At 41.0% G+C, this 27,055-nt stretch overlaps 4 protein-coding genes across 4 annotated transcripts; 2 read left to right on the forward strand and 2 right to left on the reverse strand.

The window, feature by feature from the left end:
• Window positions 1-1,640: 1,640 nt before the first annotated feature.
• On the forward strand, window positions 1,641-2,806 carry MELLADRAFT_102197 (uncharacterized protein; the record flags this gene model as incomplete). The annotated part of the gene is made up of 2 exons (XM_007404895.1): window positions 1,641-1,788; window positions 2,604-2,806. The coding sequence occupies 2 exons, from the start codon at window positions 1,641-1,643 to the stop codon at window positions 2,804-2,806; spliced, it is 351 nt and encodes a 116-aa protein (XP_007404957.1).
• Window positions 2,807-22,175: 19,369 nt separating this feature from the next.
• MELLADRAFT_115190 (uncharacterized protein) lies at window positions 22,176-22,894 on the reverse strand (the record flags this gene model as incomplete). Its single annotated transcript, XM_007405357.1, has 2 exons — window positions 22,176-22,568; window positions 22,727-22,894. The coding sequence occupies 2 exons, from the start codon at window positions 22,892-22,894 to the stop codon at window positions 22,176-22,178; spliced, it is 561 nt and encodes a 186-aa protein (XP_007405419.1).
• An 831-nt stretch (window positions 22,895-23,725) lies between these two features.
• MELLADRAFT_124322 (uncharacterized protein) lies at window positions 23,726-24,590 on the reverse strand (the record flags this gene model as incomplete). The annotated part of the gene is made up of 3 exons (XM_007405356.1): window positions 23,726-23,743; window positions 23,826-24,226; window positions 24,326-24,590. The coding sequence occupies 3 exons, from the start codon at window positions 24,588-24,590 to the stop codon at window positions 23,726-23,728; spliced, it is 684 nt and encodes a 227-aa protein (XP_007405418.1).
• Window positions 24,591-26,154: 1,564 nt separating this feature from the next.
• On the forward strand, window positions 26,155-26,819 carry MELLADRAFT_102200 (uncharacterized protein; the record flags this gene model as incomplete). Its single annotated transcript, XM_007404896.1, has 4 exons — window positions 26,155-26,193; window positions 26,263-26,328; window positions 26,389-26,556; window positions 26,631-26,819. 4 exons carry the CDS (start codon window positions 26,155-26,157, stop codon window positions 26,817-26,819), a joined length of 462 nt encoding a protein of 153 aa, XP_007404958.1.
• Window positions 26,820-27,055: the final 236 nt, after the last annotated feature.

Genomic DNA, 27,055 nt, shown 5'->3' on the forward strand with positions numbered 1-27,055 from the left:
AACAACCCCCTTGTCACTGTCCCAGGCTTTCCCCTTCCGAGCACATTGGCGATCCGGGGTGTTTTTCGGGCTAGACGATACCACTTCAAGGGTAGCAAGGTGATCGTGTTTTTCAAGTAAGTCGGTGTTGGATTGGTGGTTTTCGGTAGCAAGGTTGAGTGCTGCTATCTGAGTTGATTCTGACTTCGGGCGTAATATGCCGTTCTTCCAATCGATCCGGTGGCCGTTTTTCTTTAACCAGGGCATGCCAAGAATGGCGTCATACAAGTCCTTGATTTTCGTTACCAGAAATCGGGTCTTCTCTTCATCATTATCAATGTAGAGTTCGGCGTCGTGGGCAACAGTGCGTGGGGCACCGTTGAATCCATAGACATCACCTGTGGTCTTGAGTTTGGATACAGGTAGACCACTGCGCTCGACAAATGTGGTACATAGCACTTCATGTGTTGAACCACAGTCGATCAAAGCTTGGGCTGGGGGGGTCAAAGGTTTATGGGACGTGGCAAGGTGGGACTTGGAGAGGGAGATGGAGGTAAACACACGTGGGTCGGAGCCCTTGATTTCATGGTTGCTAACAGTATCTATCTCCCTCATCTCTTCATTCCTGCCTAGGCCCAGGGGTGGCACGTCCGTCACTGCGGAGCGCCTCCATTTTTTGACTCATCAGCAGCTGACAACCTGATTCTCTCCGTCTTCTCTCCTTCTAAAGCCGCAATCTTAGCCTCCAGTTCAGCAATCTTTCCTCCAACTCTTCCCTTATCACGACCCTTCCCCTTACACCATCTCGCTCTATGCCCAGACTTCCCACAATGAAAAGATAGTTGCTCCCCCACTCTACGTTGATACTCCTCTGACGAAATAGAAAACCTAGCTGATGATATATCCATCGCGTCCGAGGGTGCTGAGCGGGTTGGCGGTGTGTAAGTGCTGACTTCACCCCTTAATTCTCCATCAATTGCACACGCTAATCTTGTGATGTCTTCCAGCTTCTCAAATTGCTCCCGCACCATTGCTACACGAACATCTAATTTCAACCCTTGACAATAATGACTAATGAGAGTCGAAAGTTCCCATCCCGTGGTAGGCGCGAGTTGATTGAACTGAATTGTGTACTCAGCGGCTGACTTGGTTTGCTTCAGCGCACGTAATGCCTTCTCAGCGTGTTGCCGTCGTCGGAATCAAAAAACACAGCCTGGAATGCCTCGGTAAATTTGGCGAACGTGACAGGCTCCGATTCAGCAGGGTGTAGCGCCCGTCGAAGGAAAGGCTGCGCCCACTGGATAGCATCGCCTCCTAGGTATGACAACGCGAACATGACTTTTGTGGTGTCCGAGGTAAAGAGGCTGGCGTTTACCACAACGTAGAGTCCGACTTGACTCGCAAAGGCCTCTGCGGCCGCTCCTCGCGTGCCGGTAAATCGTTCAGGACGGGCGACTTGAATGCAAGTATTGCTGGTCACCGGTGGTGGTGGTACAGCAGCAACCATAGGGGTGGCGGTGGTGGTGGGTGCAGGACCGGGGTTTGTTGGTGGTGCTCGGGCTGCCTCGATCTGATTTAGTCGTGCTTCGGCAGCCTGACAAAGAGCGGTTTCCTCGGTGAGTCTGGCGTTCAGGTCCGCCATTTGCCTTGAGATTCGCTCCATGTCTTCGGCAGTTGCCATTGATGCTGATGGTTGTACGGGTTTGTCTAGTAGGGGATCGTACCAGGAATCGTCTTCTAACGACGTGAGGTCGTCTGATGGTACTTCGAATGAAGGCGTGGTGGTGATGATTGGGATTTGGGGATTACGTCAATGAACTAATGCGACTATCTATATATATACTTTTGTCTTCTTTCGTCTTTCTTTTCTTTTAATTTCTTCTTCTTCTAATGTCTTTTTGTGTCTTCTTTTTTCTTTCCTTAAAAATTTTCTTTCTTCTTTCTTTTCTTGCTTTCTTCTTCTTGTATAACTCTTCCTCTGGATTCTGTCTTGAGTTAGATGCTACAATATGTTACAACCGGGCTTGGGGGTCTTGCGTGTGGGACAGAGAGAGAGAGGATGATGGGTACTACGTAATATAGTTATTGTAGCATAGGGAAAAGAGCAAGTTGGAGACGCTCAGACTACAAGAGTGGGACTCAGTCCGTCCCCCTTTCACGGGTTGTGATATGCCCGCAGACCAGTGTCACAGATCATAACAAGCTCCTGGGGTTGATACCACAATGGGTTTAGTTCATGCTGATAAAGAATGGTGGGAAGCTTGGATCAAGGGGGTCAGTCTTTCTTTCTTCTTTCAATTCTTCTTCAATATTTCTTCCTTTTTTGTCTTTCTTTGTTTATTGATCTTTTTGCTTGTTTATCATCTTTCATTACTTATAGTCAGGAAACAAGGACACCATACCTATCAAGAATAATGGCTTTCCAGCTTACCAAGCCGTCTCAGCAATCATACCTGTGAAACATCTACAAGAAAATGGTAGTGGAGAATTTGGTACTCAAAGCAAGAAAAGAAAAGTGATTCCACCTGGATCCGATGATGAAAAAGAAAGTGAAAAAAATGGTTGGTTTACTTTCTTTTTCATCAGTTGGATCAAAACATTGAAAATTATCTGCTTTATCGCAGACTTGATTCCATCTGAATCTGAGTCCATCAAAAGGATGGCTACCAATCAAAGTAGCGAGGATTTGGAAGCCAAGCAAAAGCCATTCAAGGATGAGTACGTTAATGATAAGGCTGATGGGACTAGTAGTGAGTCGGATGCTCCCGCGAAGTCAAAGGGTAAAGCAGCTGCTGTTAAAACACAGAATGAAGTAAGTTCTCATTAAAAATATCAGACTATAATCAATCGAAGAAAATGGTACTGACTGGTTTTGCCAATCTTCAATACAGAAGAACATTTTTGCAAGGCATCTAAAAGCTGCTCAGCACCAATTTAACAACGATGAGGAGGAAACTCCTGTGATGAAATTTGTACGTAGCAAGATGGGACTGGCTGACAGAGACACATCAACATCAACTGCCAAAAGATATTGCACCAGTGGACCTAAGCTTGTTGCACAATCAATCAATCAAGCTGTTGAGTTGGATGAACAAGGCAAAAATGATAGAATTAAAATAGCAAAGATGAAGCTTGAGCAACACCCAAAACAAAAAGAGGCAATGGACATATTCAATCGTGGATGCAAGAAAGAACTCAAGCCAGAACACATCATCACGGTAGGCAACAAATTGAAGGATGATGACACAGCATCTTTCTTTTGTCACATGTCCAAGGAGTTTCAGTGATTGGTTCAGCAGTGAAGCCAGGGTATCTCAATTTTATCAGGACAAGTAAACCTGTTATATTTTCTTTCTATTTTATGTTTTTAATCTTATTTGTTATTGCAGATCATTTGTACAAGTTATATATAATATTATAGCTTAAATACACAATAGTTTAAATTTGTACAAGCGATATAATAAAACAATACAACTGAAATACAGAGACCATCTTAAATAGGAAAAGTTGATGAAATGATATCTTCAAAATGAAACAGGAAAACTTTCCAGATTCAAGTATTAAAAAATTACAATAAATCATACAAACATGTTGGCAAGCAGCAGGAGCATGTATGTGATCATAAAACATCTCCTCTGCAATATGATCACGCTGATCACTTGCTTGAGTGCACTGTGCAGGAGTGGATGCAACCCATGGTTGGGGTTGTCATCATCACGGGCCAACCTGGCTTCTAATCTTTCTTTTAAGGCGTACTCTTCATAAAAATTGTCCTTGCCAGATTCAAGTCGGATTATATTATGTAAGACACAGCAAGCAATCACAAACCTTACTTGGGTTTTGTAAGGAAAGGAGGGCATACAGGCTAAGATTGGGAATCACATCTTCATGATGCCAAAGATTTGTTTGATAACAATTTGAAGCACCAAGTGTTGGTGATTATATAATTCCTTCGCCGTTTGTGGTGTAAGACCTGAGTGCCTCCATTCCTTGAGGCGATATCCAACAGATCAATAAGGAGTCAGGAATCCTGGCACATTTGCATATCCAGCATCCACAACATAAAAGTGGTCTGAGAGAAGGAAAAAACAAGTCAAACATATGAACAATAATTGATATTATAAGTCACATACCTTCCGGAACAACAAAACACCCATATTCAAGTGCTTGATGAAGGACTCGAGCATCTGCATAAGAGCCTTCTAATCCTGCATACACAAAGGTAAATAGCATGTTGAAAGAACAACCTGCTAATACATTTTGGCTGATATCACCTTTTTGGTTTCAATGTGCTGGTTTACAATCCGCAGGTACAATACAAGGGATGTGGGTGCCATCAATAGCACCCACACAATTGTCAAAATAAGGAGTCATCCTTGGATTTGTCCGTATCTCTTTTGGACAAAGGCCATTTGCGATAGGCTGGACGATGTAGATGAATTGAAGAGAGGTGATGGCGTTGAGAACATCATTGGAATATCGGCTGATAGTGGCACCAGAACGCTAGAATTGTTCTCCAGCGAGTTGATTAGAGCCCGAGTTGCCAACAATGAATAGAAAAATCATCACTTGCTCTTCCACAGTCACACTCCTCTTGCGTTGGACAGTGAGCTTGCCTTCAAGGGCTTTGATTAAGCCCTTGAAGGAAAGTTTGTCCATTTGACACAACTCTCGAAACCGTACGTCACTTCCTTCTAATATTTCTTTTGTATATTGATTCCCACGGAGTTTGGACGTTTGACATGGAATCTTGCAAGCAGGGTTCAAGAGCTCTAGGAAAGCTTTTCCACCTTGAATAGCAATCTTGAGCAGGTTGCTTTTTCAGAACAATGTTGATGACCTTGTGGAGTTTGAGTCAAAGGAATCTGAATCTGACATTATTGGTGATGGTTGTTTGTACCATCACCAATCACGTTCTGTGCCCTGCTGACCTTAAAAGGTGAACAAAGCAAACACATTTCACATGCTTTTTGATGTCTTGCTTTCAAAAAGTGAAAATAAGACATTTTATGAAAAAAAAGACTTTTGCACATGTACGAAAGTGGTCACCTAGAAACTGCTTTCTAGAAAACCGGGCTAAGTGAACACACTTTAAGTCTCTGGAATGAAGATACGAATTGATGAGCTTAACCGGACAGGCCACAGATGTTTTGAAACATTGGACCATGACTGGAAAACCAGTAAACTCAGAATCACTTTTTGAGTATGCAAGGTATTGATGAATTTAAAACAAAATGAAAATTTGAATGAAGCTCAATGAATGAATTTTCCTTGAGTTTTATGATCTTGCTGAATCTGGAATAGCGATTTCATTCAACCAGTGTAAACCTCTACAAAGCCAACACTTGAATACAAAACCAAAAACAATCTATCATTTTGAGAAGAACCTGATTTAGAAACAGCTGATTTGATTTGACAGACAATAAGAGGTTCTTTTCTTTTGGCAGGTTTTGAATACAGTTCAAACAACCTTTCAAAGTTTTCTTGACAAGAGGACAATTATTTTGTCAAACAATCTGCACTACACCAGATGTGATCTTTTGCAAGCAGAAAAGAAAAGTCCAGGAATATATTCCTGTAGAAAACTGCCCACAACACAAAAAATGGGAGAGATACAAAGAAAAGTCGGACAGTTTTTCTGCTTGCTTCTTTATACTGCTCATATGTTTCCGTATTTTTCATTGTAATACCCTTTAGATGTACTAATGAAACAAGGTTTTTAGGCTCCAGAGTGCAAAAACAACAAGTTTTTGACCCAACCAAGGTAAGATGTTTACAGGCCACAATTTGGAGGCTAAAGAATATGTATCAATAGTACATCCACAAGGTATGTAAATGAAAAATACAAAAAAAATACAGGAGATTACAGTCACAACTAAAAAACTGATAGACCTTTCTATGTATTTTTGCCATTTCCTAGGTGCTGTGAGGACTTTCCTGCAGGAACACATGCCTGAAATTTTCTTTTATGCTTGGAAAAGATTACATTTGGTGTAGTGTCTGACTAGATATTGGGCTCCCAGCCGCCACATCATCATTATCATATGTAATATGTTCCTCCACTGCCCCCCTTTGGTTGTGAGGACCAAATGAAGCTGTGGTACCCCATGTTTCTGATATCAGATCTGTTGTAGTTCTGGGTAATGGGTCCGTCCAACTCTGATAATTTGTTATAGATTGTACTGTCTTCATTGCTACACCCACTTATGGCATCATGGCCTGGCATTGACGACACAGATGTTTAAAGACTGCATCAGTGATTATAAACTTGGTTTAGTGACTACATTATAATGTCTAACGTTTTGCTTTCAAATCCTTTGGAGTCAATTATCTGTATCATACACCCGAGTTTGCTCCTAACAAGATGATAACAAAGATTTGTGTTGTCTTAAAAATCTATTTGAATTCATGAGGTCCCCAATTGTATCACAAACTTACCAACCTTCAGATCCAGGTTTTTTGTTAACAGATTATTGTATGTATTACAGATCTATTGAGCTTCTCTTTACATTTACACTGGGAAATGCTTTGTAGATGTTGCACTGCACAATGAAGTCCACTACAATCACTAATCAGTCTATAAGCGGCTGTGTGTTGAGTATTTTCACCTCAGAATCATGACCGTCACTATTTTCAAACCAACCTTTTTCTGGTTGTTCTTGCATATCTCCTTATTTTCTGTAATAGACAATATTGCAAACTCCTCTTTCTGGCAAATTTCTGCAAGGGACTTTGAATTTGAATTCAAATATGAGTGATTGTGCTGCTAACATTTTCTTAGAAAGTATGTCATTGTTGATGGTTTAGTGGAATCTTAATGCAAATGAATCCATTGAAATCAGTATCTTCATCAGAATCTTAACACATTGTAATTGTGATTTGTTCCAAGATTAATTCAAAGAGTATGGATATATGACACAGTAAATTCCTATGCAACTTTTTCTTTTCACTTTTTGCTCTTGCTTGACCCACTGTACCCTGGTTTAAGTTTGTTCTAGCTTTGGCTAAGCCTGTTCTGAAAATTCCCCAGCGCCTACAACAAATGTGGTTAACTGGAAGGAAATTGATCAAGAGATGATGAACAAGTTGAAAATTATGAAGTCTCTGAATTGGGTCATTGAGCAGATAACTTTTGAGTAAATATATTGGTGTTGACATTGATGGGTTGTTTGGGTTAATGTGTTGGGTTGTATTTGAATTACTGAGCCGCTGTTTGGCTGCTTGTTCTCCTGAGGCCTTGACACAACTCATCAAGTCTTGTCCCTTTGTCTATGAGTAGACATTTGCCACTCAAAAGCCACACAACTGGAAAACAGTTGTGAACAGTATAGGGAGGGCCCTTTTCACAGGCACTATGAAATCAACCAAATGGCTTGGTTGAGGTTACAACAGCTGTTTATGCCGTAAGGGATTCTTCAACTATGCAAAAATTAAGAGAAAAAGTGATGATTGTTAAGTAAGAGGACAATATCAATAAGACCTGGATGATTGAGCTTGAAAGCAAGCTGCAGTGCCGGAGTTCCACTAGTAACACTTTTATCAGTCAATGGTGGATGGTGGATAACCTACTAAGATTGATTTCCATAACAAAAGTGTTTGCAATGCTCAAGGGTCTAGGAGACTTTGTTTCAACTGTGCTATGGTGAAGTGAACAGTCTGCTTTGGAATGATTGTGGCACTTAGCCTAAAAAAGGCTCTGCACTGTGTGACATTATTCACAACACAACACTGATTGAGAGGAATCAAAGGTTTGGCAGAAGCTATCCACAACAAGTAAGATGATTAATTTTTCTGAGTGATCTCATGTTCCAGACTCCAACAGGATCCTTTGTGAGCAGATGAAATACAGGGGTACCCAAAATATTTTTGCTTTGTGATTTCACGGTACTTGCATCAGGGATGCAGCAGTGAGTATGAGTATACTCTACTCATACTCACTTGGCACGGGGTTTGGCCCCGCACAACAGTACAGTTACTCCCAAAGTGGCCAGAATGAGCTGTACTCCACTTTGGAAAACCCACTCGCCTGCGTAAAATTATTACGCAGGACTCTAGCGCACCCTCTCTCCGTGCCAAATACCCACCACCAGATTCCACCCTTGTTTCTTGTTTGGATGAGGTTACTCATCCAAATACTCAGCCAAATCAGCCCAACACTCCATCCCGGGATTCCCAACACAATCAAGATTCTATGATATGATATAGAATCCAGATTCTACGCTCTAGGATATGGATAATTGATTCATTAAACCGCTTAAAATAGCTACCACCACCCTCGATAACCCTTATCAAACAACCTTGTCCACCTTTCCTTCCAATTTGCCCCTCGTCTTACCCAATCCTGCCTTCCATTTGGCCATTGTCCTCGTCCTATCCACACTTCCAGACTGGCAGTGTGGCTTATGATATCTCAAATATCTCAAATATCTCAAATCGAACTCAACCTTGTCCACCTCACTGCCAGAATTAAAGAGGTTCCCAGATGGGAATATGGGTCGTGGGAATCAGACAGCCTTTGTGACTACATATATCACAATGGCGGTCTGATCCCTACAACCCATATTCCCGTCTGCACTGCCAACATTTTTACCTTGGATCTCACAATCCGAGGTATTCTCGGGTCTATGCCCTCGGACAGCTCTTGTCTGAAGATTTGATCCGAGCCATTTCATGACGCATAAGATTGCCTCGGATTGACACCTCGGACAGGATTCATCCGAGGATATGCATCCGATGATGCCTTGGATTTCTCAACCCGAGGCAAGTATGTCGGCAGTGCTGGGAACCTCTTTAATGCTGGCAGTGCCTTTCCTTCCGATTTGCCCCTTGCCTTGCCCAATCCGGCCTTCCATTTTGACATCGTGATCCACATCAACATCACACTTCCAGACTGACAGTGTGGCTTATTGTCTCTCAAATCAAACTACATATACATCTATTAAATCTTCAATCATACTCTTAATGTGTAAAGAATTTCCAGGTGGCCATCTTGAGTTGTGGCTCCCTGGTTTGGCATGGGTTGATTCAGAAATGGAGAAGTTCGGAAGTTCTCTGGAATGGACATATGATAACCGGTGAGTCTCCATCCTATATCTCTTTTGTACTTTTCCAACTGTCCCCCCTTGCCTCTCATCTTCACATTTTGAAGATTGTATCCTTTGAATATTTTTAATTCTTGAAACTCTCACTGATTACTCTATCTGGCCTCTTCCACTCTTTTTTGTCAATTCAAAAGCCCTGCCAAGTTGCTTGACCACATCATGCCTAGTCACCTCCAAATCCAGAAGTCACCTCCTATGTTGACATCTCCCTACGCCCGGCGTGGTAGTGTAACCTCAAGTGGTTTGACTCCTTGCGTATCTTTGATGATTTGATTACCCTCCAATACGACCAATGCGACTTCACATGTGGTTTCCGCATCTCAAGTTGTCTCTTTGGGTTGTGTACCTCCAACCCCAGCTGATTCCCCTGTGCCTTCTTGACCTTGTTACGGCTTGGCCTGGCTGGGCATTGGAGATGACCAAGCATTTAGCCTAGGCTCACCCATTATTGGTTTAGACCATTTGGAAGATGAAGGAATATTGTGATCTTGACCGGGTTTCATTCTTTCCATATATGTCATAGTTGAAACGCCTTGTCAAACATGTTCCATATATAAGATCCTATGTTCTCTATCAACTTATGTGTTTCCTCTCTTGTCACATTTCTTACTTGTTTCAGTAGATCATTACCAAACCTAGTTTTTGCCCGTGATTCCCCTCTACAGACCTTAGTCAAATTTAGTCCCTGATACCACTTTGCAAGACGGTGAAGACTCAATGTTAAGATCCAATTGACATTGTTCAGATGTCTACCTATACTTTGATGTGAGTGTGGCCAATTGAAAATTAGCCTGATTATGAGTGATTTCTTGTATCACATTTGAAACTGATGTTTTGTACCTCTTGTGTACTTTTGTTTGAACTTCCAGGACCCAAAGCCATCCACAGACCTCACCAAGGGCGAGGATACAAAATGTTATCAATGCCTTCACTGCGGGTAAACATGTCTATATACCTACGGATGTTATCCAGTAACGACGCTGACAAAGTATTCCTCAGTGTTGTTCTTTCGGTCACTAGATGTCCAAACTCAAACTTGCACAAACATCGCCGTCAATGTGTTGGGTTGGTGTTAGCTTGATTCAATCATTCCCCGGGCAGTATCGCGGCAGAGGGGGACCCGATCGCGGCAGCCACCAGGAAGAAGGACCTCCAAAGCCTCCTTGCAGGAGCTGTTATCAGCAAGAATATCCCTTTTTTGATCTTCGGTGGGGTCTGCCCATCATTCCATTGGCCCGGTCTAATGGGGGTCAAGGCAGATTCAGAAGCTCTGTTCCTTGATTTGGAACAGAAGCTAATTGACAAAGTGTCCTGAGTTCCTGGTTCCATCTCAACCGCGACCGACTGTTGGACAAGTGCGGATTTCTCTCACACGTACATGGCCATTAACAGATTCTTCCTCAATGGTGACTGAAAATTTTGCCGTTGGCTGCTAGCCTTCAAGGTCCGTTGGTTATTTATGTTTATCATTTATTATGCTTAATGTGTACTAAGCTGACATTGAACTGTATTTGCAGACCCTGGAAGGCAAACAAACCGGCAAGAACCTTGCCAAAGTGTATTGGAAGGCTCTGGACCATGTTGGCGCTGTGCAAAATGACTTTTTGGTCACTGGGGACAACATGTCCTTCAACCATGTGATGGTTAAGTTGCTATCCGACCGCTATGCTACAATTGGTATTCACTGGCCCTTTGAATCTTGCTTTCACGGTTGCATGTGTCATGTCATCAATTTGGTCGCCAAAGACTTTCTTGATGGCATGGGCGAGTTTTTCAATGGTAAGAGGTTCTGCAGAGCAGAACCTCTATCACGTTAACAAAGAAAACCCAAAACACAACATTATTAAAATAACATTGCTATCACTCAGTGTCAAGAGTGTACTAATTAAAATACTTAAGAGATGATAAACAAGACGTAAGGAATACTCAAATTAGAATTATCTTGAGATTCTGATTAGTCATGATCAATTACAAACTAAGCCAAGGGTCTGGATACCAACAGACCCTGCCTAGGCAAACCGTTGAGGTAACCACATCTACCCTTAACAAAACCAAGCTACAATCCAAATTAAACCAGCTAGTCAAAAAACACTCAAACCCTGAGGAGCAATTCATAATCCACTTTCACTAGAAACAAGACATATAAAGAAGTAGGCACCTTTTTGAAGCAAAGGTGGATCACTATCTTTTTACCAAATAAACTTTTATCAATTTACAAACTTACAAGTTTAAAGATCAAACACTTCATTTACCTTTTTACATCTGCTAGAAACAAACTGTTACACTTTAGAAATTAGACCTCTCTATTTTTTCTTTTTGTATTAAACTACTGTTTCCAACCAGATCCCCTTTTCTCTTTTATCTTTTACTCATTTCATCTACCTAGGACGTTACAGATTGTAATAGTATTAACTATCTTAACTAAAGTTCCTATATTTGTTTTTGATAAGGTTCTTGTCTTATCAAACTAACTCTGAAGCGTTATCCTAAGGACTAGCTTACATTACTCATGTATTCACCTTAGAAGGGAGTTTAAGTGAGTGCACTTTTACTACCAACCTGGCAGAGGTTTCATTCCGCACCTAAGAGAATTATAGCTAACAAATATAATTCCTTTCTTACTCACAAAGAACCTGAAAAATAATTTCCCTCAAGTCTCAATTGCCATTGTGTTAAACTTGATAAAATACATTTTGTGAGTAATATTCAGACTTGACCTACCTAGTAATCCACATACTTAGGATCTCAGGCTGACAGAGGTGACCGACGCGGACCTCAAAGCCTTTGAAACCTCTGGCCTTGCTGAAGACACACTCTCTTTCAAACCCGATGAACTTCGTTCTTCCAACTTTGACTCCCAAAATACACCCTCTAGTGCCAACCGTGACTCTGATTATAACAACTCTCTAGATCAGGTGAACGGTCCCACCCAAGATGATTTTGACATTAGCCAAGCCGCCTATGAGGACATTGTCAACAGTACTGAATCTCAACCTCAAGAGTCACCCCTGCAGTGATTTCCTCTTGCAAGGAAAACTCAACCGTTGTTAGCCAAATCCGTGCCTTGGACACCCATATCTGCAAAATTCCTCAAGAACTGGAGGTGTTCATCAAGATCCGCAATAGTGTTCACAATCCACTCCTCCTCCCTCTCAGCTGCCCTCCAACACGTTGGAATTACTTTTACTACGTTGTGAGGACTTGATTTTTTATTTCCACCTCATTGCCACCATACTGAAACCCAATCTACTTTGCTCCGCTTTACCCAGGGCAAACGGACGCTAGATCTCAAGAAGTCACTGGACCTTTACACTTCCGACCCAAAAAGATCCAAACTTGCCATTACCACCGCTGATTGGGCAGCCATCAAGTATATGATGCCTATCCTAGAAATGTTCAAAACCTCAACGCAGATCTTCCAATCCAACAACACAACTAAGCAGCATGTCCTTCCAGTTCTCTGGGCCCTGCAAAAGGTTTTGCAAAATCACTAGAAGGTTCCTGGCACCTGGGGTTGCGAAACGAAGGATCCAAATCACTATTCCCCCAGATTTACACGATTTGATTACCCAAACTCCAGCGCCGAATACGTCTTCAAAATGATGCTCGATTCCTCTCGCTTGACTCTCCATAAGTCATCACCGGCAGTCACTAAGGTTCTAGACGAGGGCAGCGAATACATCCTCGCCTACGCATGGGCAGCGTCGACTATCAAACAGTACGCGGCGGCTGTCCGAAAATTTTTCAAATTCGTATCAGAAGAAAGCGTTATATACTTTTTCCCCGCCACCAACACTATGATTTACGAGTTCATTTTCTGGTGCAGCATCAAGGAAGGGAATCACCAAGTCATTAGCAATACAACCAAAAGGTACCTCACCGGCCTGCGTATGTGGCACCTGCTCCATAACGTTAAATTCCCTTCCGTTGACATCAACCGAATCCGCCTCCTTTTACACGCGGCAACCAAAACTCACATAACCACCCCAAAGAAGGCCAACCTCAAGAGGGCAGGACTCACCTTGAAAGGTTTATACACCATGTCCGAATCCTTGTCATCTGTGGCCAAAGTGGACCTCGCGCTGCGCGCTTTAAGTTCTACAATGTGCCAAAGATAAGTTGGTCAAGTATCTAACATGCAAGGAGGGCAACCACCAGACCTTGGTAGCCACCCTACTCGACCCAGCCTGTCAAGACACTGATTTTCAAAATCACATTGATGTTGAGGTTGTTGCCAAACAGTGTTTGCAAGATGAGTACAATCTTTGGAAGCCAAGCCCAACGGAGAGTGGGCATGACTCACCGCCGCCTGATTCCAACATGCAACCATGTGGCAACAAACACCTGCAAGGTATCTACCCACTTCTTGGAATGTCTACCATCTATCCTCTAAACCACACCCAACCCAAATCAGATGAGGTGAGGAGCCCGTTCTCCCCAATGAGAGCATTGGTGAATACTGGCCAGTAAGTCCTAGTTTTCCTCAACCTTTGACCCGCCAAGATTGTATACTGACGTCCTTCAACATTTCAGCGCATGTCCAAACCCGGTGGCCTTCCTGTCTTGGCCCAGATAGCGCTGCAACACTTGACCATTGCGGCATTGGGCGCGTCGGTGGAAAGGGTGTTCTCAATTTTGGGCAACATTGCCGTGCCCTCCCAAGGTCTTCTAGAGACCGAGGTCATATGCCACCTGGTCTTGGTGCAACACTGGCTCGCCAACTGCCAGGCTACAGTGCCTGTAGAGAACGCTGCTGCACATGTTGAATGACAGAATCTTTTATTCGTTCCATTAAATAAGAACTTCTTCATTTACATTATGTATATTGAGATGTGTATTGTGAAACCACTGTTTATTACATGGTGTATCCCCACTCCTATTCAAATCAAGTATGTTTCCAAGCCCAGGATTTCAAAGGTTGTAATGAAATGCCAATATGAGTGTCCTTATTTCTGGCAAAATGTTTGTATTTTGGCGTCCAGCATCCCTCCGGATAACGCGGATAAGGCCTTAGTACGGTGAGTTTACTCATGAGTAACTGGTACTCATTAGTTTTTGTCACATGAGTCTACTCTTAGTGAGTAGACTCACAGTGCCTGAGCCTTCCAACTGGGGTAAATTTGAGACCCCGCGCTCACTTCTTTCTCAACATCAAAAATTGGTGGAGTATTGTACTCGCACTGTATAACTTACATAACAAGTACATATTTGGAGTATCCGGTGCAGAAACCCGACTGATGAGTTGGAGTCTACTCACATCTGCATCCCTGCTCCATTCTGTATATTTCTATTTCCTTTGCTTAACAGACTGTGAAAATGTACCCCATTCATATTCTATGATTGTATAAGGCAGTGAATTATAAATCAATTGATACAGCTTTCACAAATGATCACAACTTCTTCTTGTCCCAAAGTGATAATTATTCCTATATCACAGCACAATTTTCCACTTAGTTCAACTTTGGCTCCTGGACTTTTGTCCTTCTGCAAGTCTCAAGATTGTACAATTTAATTTCCATGTTGGGTACATAGGTTGGAATGTTTACAGATTGGTACATGTGTATTGATGAAGGTAGAGATTTGTAAGGAACAAATTTGAGACTTAAAACACCAGAAACACATTGATTGACCACAAGGGATGCTCACAGGGTTTTGTAGTATAGAGACGTTTTGTGGTTCATGGCTTGTTTACTTAAGCAAATTGTAGTCGGAATCTGCACTTTGCAACAGTTAAAATGTTGACTGGGTGGAGTAATGTTCATTTTTGCATTACAAAATTTACAGAATGCACATTCTGATCAGATTATGATTAAGTAGACTCTTGCTAAAGGCCCTGGTGTGGGAATCAATTCCTATGATCACATCTCATGCTCATATAATTATATTTATTACATCTTGTATAATATGAAAACAATTAATCCTCTCTTCAACTCTCATAAAGGCCATGAGATTCAAGAGAAACAGTCAAGGCTGACTGATATCATCTCAGGTAAATCAAATCTAAATCATCTCTTATATACATAAATTAACATAGATCAATTGGTATCAATCTCCTTACTTGTTTGAGATCTATCCTTCTTGAGACAGTCTCAAAGTATAGAAGTTCAGTATGTATACAAATTGGTGAGGTATGAATATATGATTTGTTTATCATAGGAAGAGGTTCAAGATACCAAACTCAATCATGACATGTATCATTCATCTGATACCTATTTTGGATCAATACAAGCTCTTTGTTGTGTGCAATTAACCCACTTACAATTTTACTGACTTGACTGGCTTGTGTGCCTTACAGGAAATCCTGGATGAATGTGTCAACACAAAGTGCAAGTACATTTGGAATTTTAAGATACTGTTTGGAGTTCACATCTACAACAGGGTCTTGGTGTGAGAGTTGAGCTGTATTTGCTCATAAATTGATACATCTCTGTGTGTGTTTTCTCTCTCAACACATTTCAGGCATATCTTCTTCCTTACAACAAACTCATTACATATGAACAACCTATATGTAATCAACCAATTACATGTAGTAAATATAATCAATAAAACATGTAAGAAACTTACATACAAATAAATACATGCTCTGAGGGGTCAGCAACTTCCATTAAAAAAGGATGAAATGCAGATAATGATCACACCTTCACTTGGTACACACACGTGAAGACTACAGTTAGTTGACCTCTAAGAAGAGGATTTAATGCCAGTGGGATGGCTGAATTGTCCTTCTAAGGATTTGGCTCTGAGCTCTGGATGATACAACCCTGGAGCCTGCAGTAATTCCTCCTCTGTTATAGAGGAACCCCATTGTAAAATCCAAGCTTGTTCCTTTCATTTCATAAACCCACAAGCTAATTAGAACACCACTTGAGGTTCTACAATGACCTGGACAAAGAGAACTATGAGAATAAAGGTACAACAGTATCACTTTACTCAATATTCTTGGTGAAGAATCAGGAAGTTGTGAATTGGAGTTGATTATTGATATGAAGTTGGATCCTCTAGTTCCAAAGTGCAAAGACAAGGGGTGTATATATTCCAAGAAGTGGGCTTCAACTTGTGGTTGGCGCTTAGGTTTGCTTTTCTTTGGGTTAGGGACCAACTTTACTATTAAGTTATGGTTAAGTATTATTGCTTAAGTGACTCTTAATACTAAGCCATGAGGTGTAATCATTATGGGTTTAGACATGTTACATATATCTACATATGCATTACATGTATTTACATGTGTGCTTGTTAGTCTGTGGTACTGGACCGTGTACACAGGGGTCAGGGATGACGCATGCAATAACCAATTACATGTATGACACACAAACTACTCATCCCTATTCTTAATTATACTCAATAACTCTTTTTCTGCTTATTCTATTTTCTATTTTGCTCTTACTATGCAATAGGGGCTCTCAAACCTGACCTGGTTTCAAAAAACCCAGTTGACCCAGTTGACTTTTTGGCTGGGAGCTGTCAATAAATGTCAAATTTATATACAAAGTTACTGCCAAAAAGTCAACTGGGTCAACTGGGTTTTTGAAAACCGGGTCAGGTTTGAGAGCCCCTAATGTTCAAAAATTATACATACAGTTGCTCCAGTCTAGTCACAACCAGACTTGCTCTGCAAAATTGAAATTTAATTACACAAATTGATACACTGAACTCTTACTTCCAAATCATGTGTAAAAAGTCATTTTGGGCTCTAAGGGGTGTGTTTGTGTCAGAAATGACACTACACCAAATGTAATCTTTACCCGGCGGTAAAGAAAACTACTGACATAGAAAAGTCCTGAGGCAACAGGAAGAGAGCTAAAAATCTGAAAAAATATGCACCTTGTTCCTAGATGTTAGGGCGTCATGATGAGTATTTTTTTGTATTTTACACGCAGATATTGGTTTATGTACTAACAATAAACGCTGAAAATCATCAAAAACTCACATGTAACAATACCTGAAATTTGGGTCATGAGTATGAAGACAATATTTTGTGGTCTAAAAACTTCAATAACTTTTGCAATTCTGCTCCAAATAACTCGATTTTTGGTTCATTCAAAAGCTGAACTATTCTCCTTCACACTTCATAATGTTAGTAAGGTGCCATCTAGTCATTTAAACACTCTACATATGCTCAAACAGTTCTGCATGAATTGCTCTGTAGGATCTTTTTTAGACCAGCTACAGATGTGATGTCTCAATGAAAAATGTAGAGGAAAGGCTCACCTTTTTAATGCACTTCAAATCGAGTGATTTGATTCAGAACTGCAAAAGTTATTGATGTTTGAAGATTCCAAAATCCTGTCTTCAAAGTCAAGGGCCAAATTTCAGGTATTGTTACAGGTGGGTTTTTGATGATTCTCAGCCTTTATTGTTAGTACATTAACCAATATCTGTGTGTAAAATACAAAAAAATACTCGTCATGACGCCCCAACATCTAGGAACAAGGTGCATATTTTTTCAGATTTTTAGCTCTCTTCCTGTTGCCTCAGGACTTTTCTATGTCAGTAGTTTTCTTTACCGCCCGGTAAAGATGACATTTTGTGTAGTGTGATTTGGTGAGTCAACTTGCTTGGCCATTTTTTTTTGAATTTTTCTCTACAAACCTCCAACATTTGGGTCTAGGCACCTAAGGGACCTAATAATAAGTCATTAAGTACTCAACTTAAGTATTTAAGTACCTTACTTAAGTATTTAAGTACCTTACTTCACAGTGTAATTTTAGTCACTGGCAGGCCAGTGAGTACCATTCACCTCAATCCAATCTCAATTCAATGTCAGTTCAATATCAGTTTGACCTCCAATTATGTTTGAGTGGGGGATATGCATGGGGTGCATAATCTCTCAAACCTTCCAGACATTCTGACACCTTCATATATGGACATGCAACCAAACTTTATTCCAGTTCATTCTGGAAGGTTGTTTGTCTGCTGCTCTAGGCCAAACATTCAGATTGGATTGATATTGAACTGACATGGATTTGAGATTGGATTGAGGTTGGATGGAGCTGGACGTACTCACTGGCCTTAATGACACAGTGCTTAAGTACTTAAATACTTAGGTTGCCACTTAAGCTGATACTTATGTACCTTGAGTAAGTAGGTGACCGTGGAGCACCTCTCATCACAACTCCTAGGGTACAGAACAGCATAGACTTGGATTTTTACAATACAAGGGTGAAGTATGCAGTGATAGAGTGAAGAAAAAGAACTTTTGCCAAAAAAACCCCGCAAAAAACATATTGGGTATTGCTGGAACCCCCTAACATTTGGGTCCTGTCCGGCCCAGGCCCCGGCTTGTCTTTTTTATATGTTTGTTTCCTTACATGAATTTGTTCTTAGGTCTTTCTCTACACTACCAAACAAATGGAAGGCAATACACCCACTGGGTGTATACTCCTTGCTGAATACTCACGTGATGTCCAAGACCTTGATAAGCTGGAGGTTAGTTGTGAAGACCTCAAACTGAAGAGCATGCTTGAGATCATCCGCGTGAAGCGCAGAGGGTATCAGGCTGAGGCGGCATCCACCGGTGTGATTGTCTTAGCAACAATTCTTAACCCTTGATTTTGGCTACAATTCTTTGATTTCAACTATCCTGACAATGCCACTGTAAAACTTGAAGCACAACAAGAGCTTTACAGAGCTTAAACAGTGAAAATCTACTAATATAACCAGCTAATAGGAGTTGCCTGAGACCGCCTCTTTGAAAGAACCAACATGGGTTTTTGTTGACTTCTTTGGGATAAGGCACCAGAGAAATGATTTGTTTGATTCAAGTATTATTCCCGTGAATTTTTGAATAATGAAAAACCCAACACTGCTATAGTGTTATTCCAAGGAATACTTGTAGTCTTATCACACATAGAGACATTTCTCCTCTGAGAAAAAGGGGCTGTTTAGTGAACTTAGGACTGCTAAAGTAATTTGATATTGATTAAAAACACTCTCACAAAAGTATGAGATGAGGAAAAAAGGGGAAGGTTGTCACTGCATCCACTCTCAAGTCCACCTTTTTCCAAGAGTGAAACAGCCCAGGTGAGGTCTTTAAATTTGGGCTGTAAACTTACCTGTTATGTTTTTACAAGAACGGGATTCATAAAACTTTTGTGTTGTAGCATAAAATTATGTAAAAAATACTCAGCTTGAAGCTCTCAACACCAGGAACAACATCCATATTTTTCGTATTTTTTGCCCTCCTCCTGACCGCGCAATATTTTTGTATATCAATATTTGTGTTCTGTACCCAGAAAACAATATATTTTTTGTAGTGTAAGTTGCATAGACCCCAAGAACTTTGATTCATACCCATTGCAGTACTCCTCTGGAACAGAGATATTCAATCCTAGGGATCTCTCAGTACAACAAAGGCTTGGAATTTTGATTACAAATAATAGCATAGCACAGGGATTCAAAAACAAAAAAAAACCTTCGTTGCAATTACTCAACCCCTGGGATGCATGAAGCAAACAAAACTTGCTGAAAGGGGGATTCAAACCCCCGCAGGTTGCCCTACTGGGAAACACATTCAGTGCAAGTTGTGACACTTGAATCCAGCTCCTTAAACCACTCGGACATCTCAGCATGGCATAAGGCTGTGGAAGGGTTTTCACGTTAAATTTCCAGGTTGCTGTGGAATGGCCTTGGGTTAGGGTTAGGGTTAGGGTAACCCTAAAGCTGAGAACATTTGCATTTGGGGCAGCTATTTTCTTCCCTTCACAAGGACTGACATGAAAAAAGTGGAAGGTGGAAGGACATGTGCTTTTGAGTCCACTATCAGAAGAAGTCAAACAGACCATCAGTACACAATATTTCTCAACATGCTATAAGTGCATCCAAAGCCGTGTGGCATAAACCATGTTGTACATAAATTTAGGGCAAAATCATCAACAGTCACATGGTGGGTGTGGCGTTAAAAGCACGCCCTCAGGGAGCGCCCACTGAGGCTGGATTTGGGGGTGGCGCGCCCTGGTCATATAACCAGGCAACTGAGGCAGGTAAAGCAAGGTGGCTTCCTAAAAATTGCCTCAATATTGCCTAATCAACTCCATCTGAAGCTCAAATCCTTCAAAATTTACATCCACACATCATCAAGATATGCTTAACGTCAACAAGAAGAATACTTCCAACTGGGTTCTACCAACTTCTGCGTTTGGAAAGCATTGGACCAGATTCTACAATGCCAACACAGGTTTGATGTATCTGATTCTTCCCCTGAAGATGAGGATTGGAACAAGGATAAAAACTTTTGTGATTAACCTTGTATCTACATACAGCATGCACTGTGAACATCATTCAACTTCCCTAATGTGGAAGAGGAAAATGATTCATAGTACATTTTGTCATAAAAGGATCCAATACTGCACCCCTGAGCCATAACACCCACACTACGTATGTGCAGCAAGCTAATTCAATAGTCCTCTATCATTTACATACAGGTCTGCTCAGTGTTTTTCCCATCAGAATAAATAAATCACATGTTATACCACGTGTAACTTTTTTGACTTTGAAAAAATTGTCCCAAAAATTCACTACATATAATTCTGTAGCTGCTCAGGCAATATTGTTGAAGCTATTTCTTAGTAACAGAAACGGTGTTATACACAGTTGAATTGATGAGATTACACCAAAATGTTGAGTCAGTGTAAGTAGTCAATATTTTGAATGCTTTTGTCAATCTGAAAAAAGTTACAGCATGGATCACTTATGAATAACTTCTCCTGATGAGCAGATGACTGAAAAGAACTGTATGTACATGTTATCCACCTATTCACTGAGCCTGCTACACATATGTAGTGTGGGTGTTACGGCTCAGGTGTGGAGTGATAGATCACTTTATGACAAATCACAATCCCAATCATTTTTTCCTGCCCACTTGGGGAAGTTGAATAATGTTTGCAGTGTAGGGTTTCACTACTGACATACAAAGTAAAACACTACAAATGCCCATGAAACTTGAAAGGCTTGTGCCTCTATATTCATCTTTTTTGGGAAAAAAAGAATTTTTTATCTTGAAGGCACACCTCCATGCCCCCACTAAGGGCGCGCCTATCCCAAATCAAAAAGGAGTGCCCTGGCCCGCCTCAAATCAAAAACCCACGCCCCCCATGTGAATCAACAGCCAATCCCCTAACTTTTCATGTAGCTAAGGGATTTCCATCTGTGCAAGGCAAAATCAAAAAAAATTGTCGTATTTTGGCTTGCTCCCCAAGTCCATATGTGCCTTGCTTCCCCCATAATACTGATTGATGCAATGAAACCCACCCCCAAAAAACACTTTGATAATCAACAAAGCCATAGAATTGATGTCAGAATATGCTTATAAGCCATACTGTGGGGAATTACAGCTGTGGATTGCCCAAATTTTATACCTCAAACACTTCCCTAACTCTTTGTGCAAATGATCTGTACGGCACAAATTTAGGGCACAGCTGGGGATGCTCTTATAATGGCACCTAACCTTCCCATCTAAGGGTTGGGCCAGTCAAATGTTTGATAAAGCCTCCAGTCTTTACAGATGAAATGGGTGAGAAGCTGTGAGAAGATTTTCTGAAAACAAGATTCCTAGACTCAATTTACTCCTGACATATCTTGACCCTTTCAGGAGTTGTATGTACAAACTTAGATCTTTGTTGCTTGTGTGTTGGCATTCCAACCAATCCTGATCAAAGAGAGATATGCTGCATACATGATTTTCAATTGAAAGTCAATCTCAAGGGCAATGCTACATTGTGTGATGCGAGTGAGGTACACAGGATATAATTGCAAATGTATGTAGCAGTAATCAATGAACATGCAAAAATAAATAAACAGCAGGTGCAGCATAACCCATCAAAGTGTGGCTTGAAAGAGGCCAGTAATTTGCTGTATTGTTTTCTGTTTAACGAGTCAAATTGATAAAATAAGGAACTGGAGAAGTTACCAGCAAAAAAATCTGGATTATTGATTGATATAATGGGTGGAATTGCTAACAAAGACACACCAAGGTATGAGTGAAGTATGAAGATATGGGGCCAATGATTAATACATGCATCACTGTGATGTATTATAGTGTGGTGGCTGGCCGCCTAATATCTAATCTCACAATGAAGCAATGTTATCAATTGAACTGCATCACCATACTCGACATTCCATGATCATTTCCATCACACTTCCAAATCTTATCCTATCTAGATCTACAAGACCTTGACAATCATCTGATGAAGTTGAAGATAAAGAATTGTCTGGTTTAAGTGCTAAACCAACAATCAATGGTCTTCTACCAATTCCGAAAATTTGTGAAGGATCTAAATTAGGTCTTGGGCCAAAACCGGTAAGAACTAACATTCCGATTTGATTTAAAAATACGTCGTAAATCGTCCTTGATTCACTTGGAGGTGTACTGAGGAGTGGTGTGAGTTGTAAAGAAGTATTTGGGATTGGTAAAGATGGTATATTCAGGGATGGAACTTCTGGTGCTAAGTCATAAGGTTGATCGATAGAAGTCATTGACATAGTGATCTGTGTCTGTGATTACGAGACCGAACAAAAAGGGTTGCCCGGGAACCCGAACCAAAATGATGAATGGTTTTCAGATAAACAGATAATGCATGATCAGTCTGAGGTACCAGAAAGACGACCATAGATCTAATCGGAGTCGCTACAAGACTAGGCATAGGACAGACCAGTGTGCCAACTTTGCCGAGTTGAGTGACAAGGATGAGGATTCGATCGGCAAAAGATTGAGTTAAGACTTCGGTATGAATTCCATTAATATTTCTAGCCACTTGTTTGACAAGAATAGGTGAAGCTGAAGAGTTCGACTGATGATTTGCTTGATGAGTTCCATTCATGTTCCCTTGAAGGACGTGCCTGATGTTCAAATTGATCTGATATGTATGTGCTATGAAGGGTGCCCTCATGTAGAGAACCTTGTATGGCTTTACCAGAACTTCGTCAATGCCCTCGATTGAAGCATTTTCTCTTCAAAACTTTAAAGTCATCGAATTGTGGCTTCTTTTTCTCGTTTGAATGAATGCATGGATGCATCCTTCATCCTTGAATCTTTATCAAGAGTTGCCCAAAACCTACTCATCTCTGACACATAGTAAGAAATAACTACACTTGTAAAGAACGAGTCCCAAGCCCCATTAAATTCATACATTTCAACATCCCTGAAGCTCGATCCTTCACATTGACAAGGATGCGTAAAGATTGTGCTTGAATTTAAGGAGCATCCCTAGAGTCTTGCTTATGCCAGCTCAGCTGTAACCCTTTTGGCCTCAACCAGAGGCAATGAATTTTGACACTCAAGTGACCCTAGGAAAGAGCACAAGCAGAGATTCAAGCACATCTCCATCTAGATGTGAAGTGAGAAGCCTCTGAAATGACCCAGAAAGTAAGGAAAAACAGATACAAGATGATTGAGTGAGGAATGCAAACAAAACAGTTAAAGATATCTGCAGTATCTATCCATATATAACATTTTGTGTTCTTATCCTCAAGGTGAAGACTTCGTGTCAGGATAGGGTATGATGCGGTATTACTGAAATTTGGCACATCTCAACGACGGATGGTAAAACGCAATCAGAATCAAATCTTAAAAGAGACCCGGTCAGTTTTGGTTGTCAGTGTTTGATTATTATATCCAAGCAATGTGGCAGAGTAAGTCACTGCTCAGAAACTCAGTCATAGAACCAATACTGCCCAGAGGGAATCCAAAATAGCAAAAAAGTAAGTCTATGTGATCCAAAAGTGAAGTCAAAAACAACAAAACATTCTTACCAAAGCTGAGTATCGCATGTTAGCTCCTTTCCCTTCAGCGAGACAAGTCTGTGGAGAGGGTGCAACCCCAAGATGAGTGTCAGTCCTAAAAACTATTTGAGCTGCATCACCTTCGATTTGCTTGAGTGCGAGCCAAGGTACATTGCGTTCCGGGTGATTTGGCGATGACATCGCTCCAATCTTTGAAACAATCACAAACTCTTCCTTTGTGACATCTGAGCATGGCTTCTTACTGGGTTCGAAGAAAAACCCCGGGGCGGCAAGTGGTTCATGTGGGACAAAATAATGCATCGCAATCGGTTTGTATGGCGTCAATGATATTTTGGCTTTAGGGTTGATAGCCGCATTTGAAACCAGTGCGGGGTCCTCCAGAGTGTTGCTAATGTCCCTGAGCTGTGCCACTGTGTGTGTTGAAAGATAGATCCGACATGTGCAAAGTTTCCTTTCAGCCTTTCAAGAAGCCTCAAGCTGCTCGTGACTCGAACTACAACACAACTCACTAGCGCCAAGGGAATTCCATGTGGGTTTTCCAGAGATAAGAGAGCAAGTGTAGTTCTGAGTCCCAACACCAACAGCCAAGTACCTTAGTGTGACTCTGAGGTCATTTGGGATGGTGAGGTTATAGTCGGAAGCGTTCTTCGGAAACCTGGGGACATGATGTGGCGGTGATGGGCTGGTAGGATCACAGACAGAGCGAAAGAAGTCGACAGGGGATGATGATACCCCAGCTAGGATAATTAATGAGATGATCCAAATGATTGACATCTTGTTAAAACAGGAAGCCACCCAGCTGGAATTTGAAGGTGATATTGTTTTCGCAAGTAAACTATGCTGAGATGATACATTTGCCATATTAGGTATGGATTGATGTTGTGTTTGGACTTGTGTCAAAATGGTTGCGTATTTTCTTTTTTTTCAATTGTGTTATTTGCAATGTTAATGGATGTCTGTTTTTACTTTTATCAAATATCATTTGTTATGAGCTCAATATATGTATCCTTCCATCTCTAGAATTATCCTGAAGAAAAGATTTCATTGCTCTCATTATTTTCTTCTGCAAAACATTTTTCATCTATTTCCACTTAAACCTTTGAATCTTACTCTGAACTCATTCCACAACTCACATAAGAACACCACAACAAACCCCATTTCGTTAAACCATATGTAGTCTTAGGAGAAGCGTTAGGGATCTCATCAAGTCAGACTCAAGAGCACGTATCAAATATCCTATACTGATACTGTCACCGAAATAGTTATAATTTTTGATCTCCAATAGTTCCGCCTGTTTCATTGTTTGAGGCTGTTATTGCTGCAATAAAGGTTTTGATCTCAATTCACTACGGATATTATGCGGGTTCTGTTTGGGTCAACTTGATATTAACTTTGACAGAAGGAGCTTTAAGGAATCTTTTGATCCCCTGCGGAGCTTCCAGCGCAACATGAGCATAAGATATGATACTGAGCACCCTGAGCTTCTCGAAACCCTTTTCCTTGGAATATGGACTGGTAGGACATATGTAGATATCATCCTCAAGGAAGAAGCGCGACGCGAGTTTTGACAGCCATAGGGAGCTTGCCTTGCAATCAACATGGATTGATATCGGCTCATTAATCGAAGGATAGGTAGTAGGAGGAAAGGAGAACGGAAAGATAGGAACAGCTGTCTCAACACCAAAACACGCCCAATTCACACGATTTCTTTTTGAGAAAACTTTGCTTCCACATAGCAAAATGTAATTCTCAGTCTCATGACGGAGTCCTCATGCGAGAACATCAGGCGAGCGCTGGCGGAGCGCGACCGAGGCGGTAGCGGAGCCATGCCTTGAAGATAGTAACGTCATCATCATCATCAAACAGTCAACAGAAGCTGACCATCTGATCTCATTACTCCGAGAACTCACAGCACTCCTCTTAGTAATGAAAACCTCGCATCCAGTCTCTTGGCTTATGTCTTTGAGGAAACCAGACCTCCTGACTATCAATCGCCCCGTGCTGTATTACAGTCATTGGACGGCTTTCTGGATTGACTCTTCTTAAAGCCAGCAACAAATTCAAAGCTGTGAGGGTTAATGCGAAATCACGTAGTGGGATGAGTAAGTCTTTCGTGTTGTTCGAAGAGATTGAGTGGCAAAGCCGCAAACCGAATGGAGCTTGATTGCTCAACCATCTAGGAAGACATCGAAGGATTTATATCAAGGCATCCGGACCTGTTGACCAAAAACACTTTCTAAAGCTTTGATCCACTTTATCCTCTCAATCTCATTCTCATCGTCAATCCAATTCTTTCTCGATTCGATCCTGCTCTAATAAATAACAGCTTTAACATACGATGCAAACAATCTTTTCAATCGCGCTTGTGATCTTTTTGGTGAGTTAGCTTTTCGAGTCTTCATTCCCAATTTTTCATCAATCGAACTGAGTTATATCTGTCTGGTAGGTCTCACAAACCTGCTTCTCAGCTGCAATCTACCCTCGTAATGCAACCTCGCAGAGTAATCAACAGGTAAACAGATACCTGATACATGCATATATATCAAACATTGACCTAACTTCATCGATTTAGATCACCTGTGATACACCTGTTGATCCAGCACGCGTTGAAGATATTGTATCAATCATCAATAACTATGACAGTAGTCATGATGGGAATTGTACATTCAAAGCTGGTTCGGGACTCAAGGGTTGTGATTTTCTCTGTGAAGATGGATCATTTATAGTGATCTGTAACCAAGTAAGTCCTTTCTTTCATCTCATTTACAAACCCTTCAAAACAGATTTCATACTTAATCGTCTTCGATTCCGTAGAACCCCGGTCCTGTGATCGGAAATTGCAGTACCCTAGGTGAAATAGTCCAAAAGACAATTGATCAATGTCAGGGTGATAACTCTACAATTGTCCAAGGTCAATTCTATGATACAGAGCTAAACTTGACTATCAGCATCGGTGGCGGTCTTCAGAATTGTTCAACCCATAATGGTTCTTTGACTCCTTGAAGTTGAATGTTCAACTATGCACATTTGTTTTAAATCTCTGGAGGTACAACTCTTTGGATTTTGTAACAACATATTTATCTAAATTTATAGACAATTCTTCTTTTCATTCAATCATGTTTCTCAAATCTTTGAAGTTACTCAGCTATTCATATCCAATAAACTGGGCGTTACCGAGTTGCTTGAAGAAACAGGTCACGGTGACTAGAGTTCACAATGTTTGAGTCTTGAACGTTTCC

Source organism: Melampsora larici-populina (genome assembly GCF_000204055.1).
Source record: "Melampsora larici-populina 98AG31 unplaced genomic scaffold MELLAscaffold_3, whole genome shotgun sequence".
Classification (NCBI taxonomy): domain Eukaryota; kingdom Fungi; phylum Basidiomycota; class Pucciniomycetes; order Pucciniales; family Melampsoraceae; genus Melampsora; species Melampsora laricis-populina.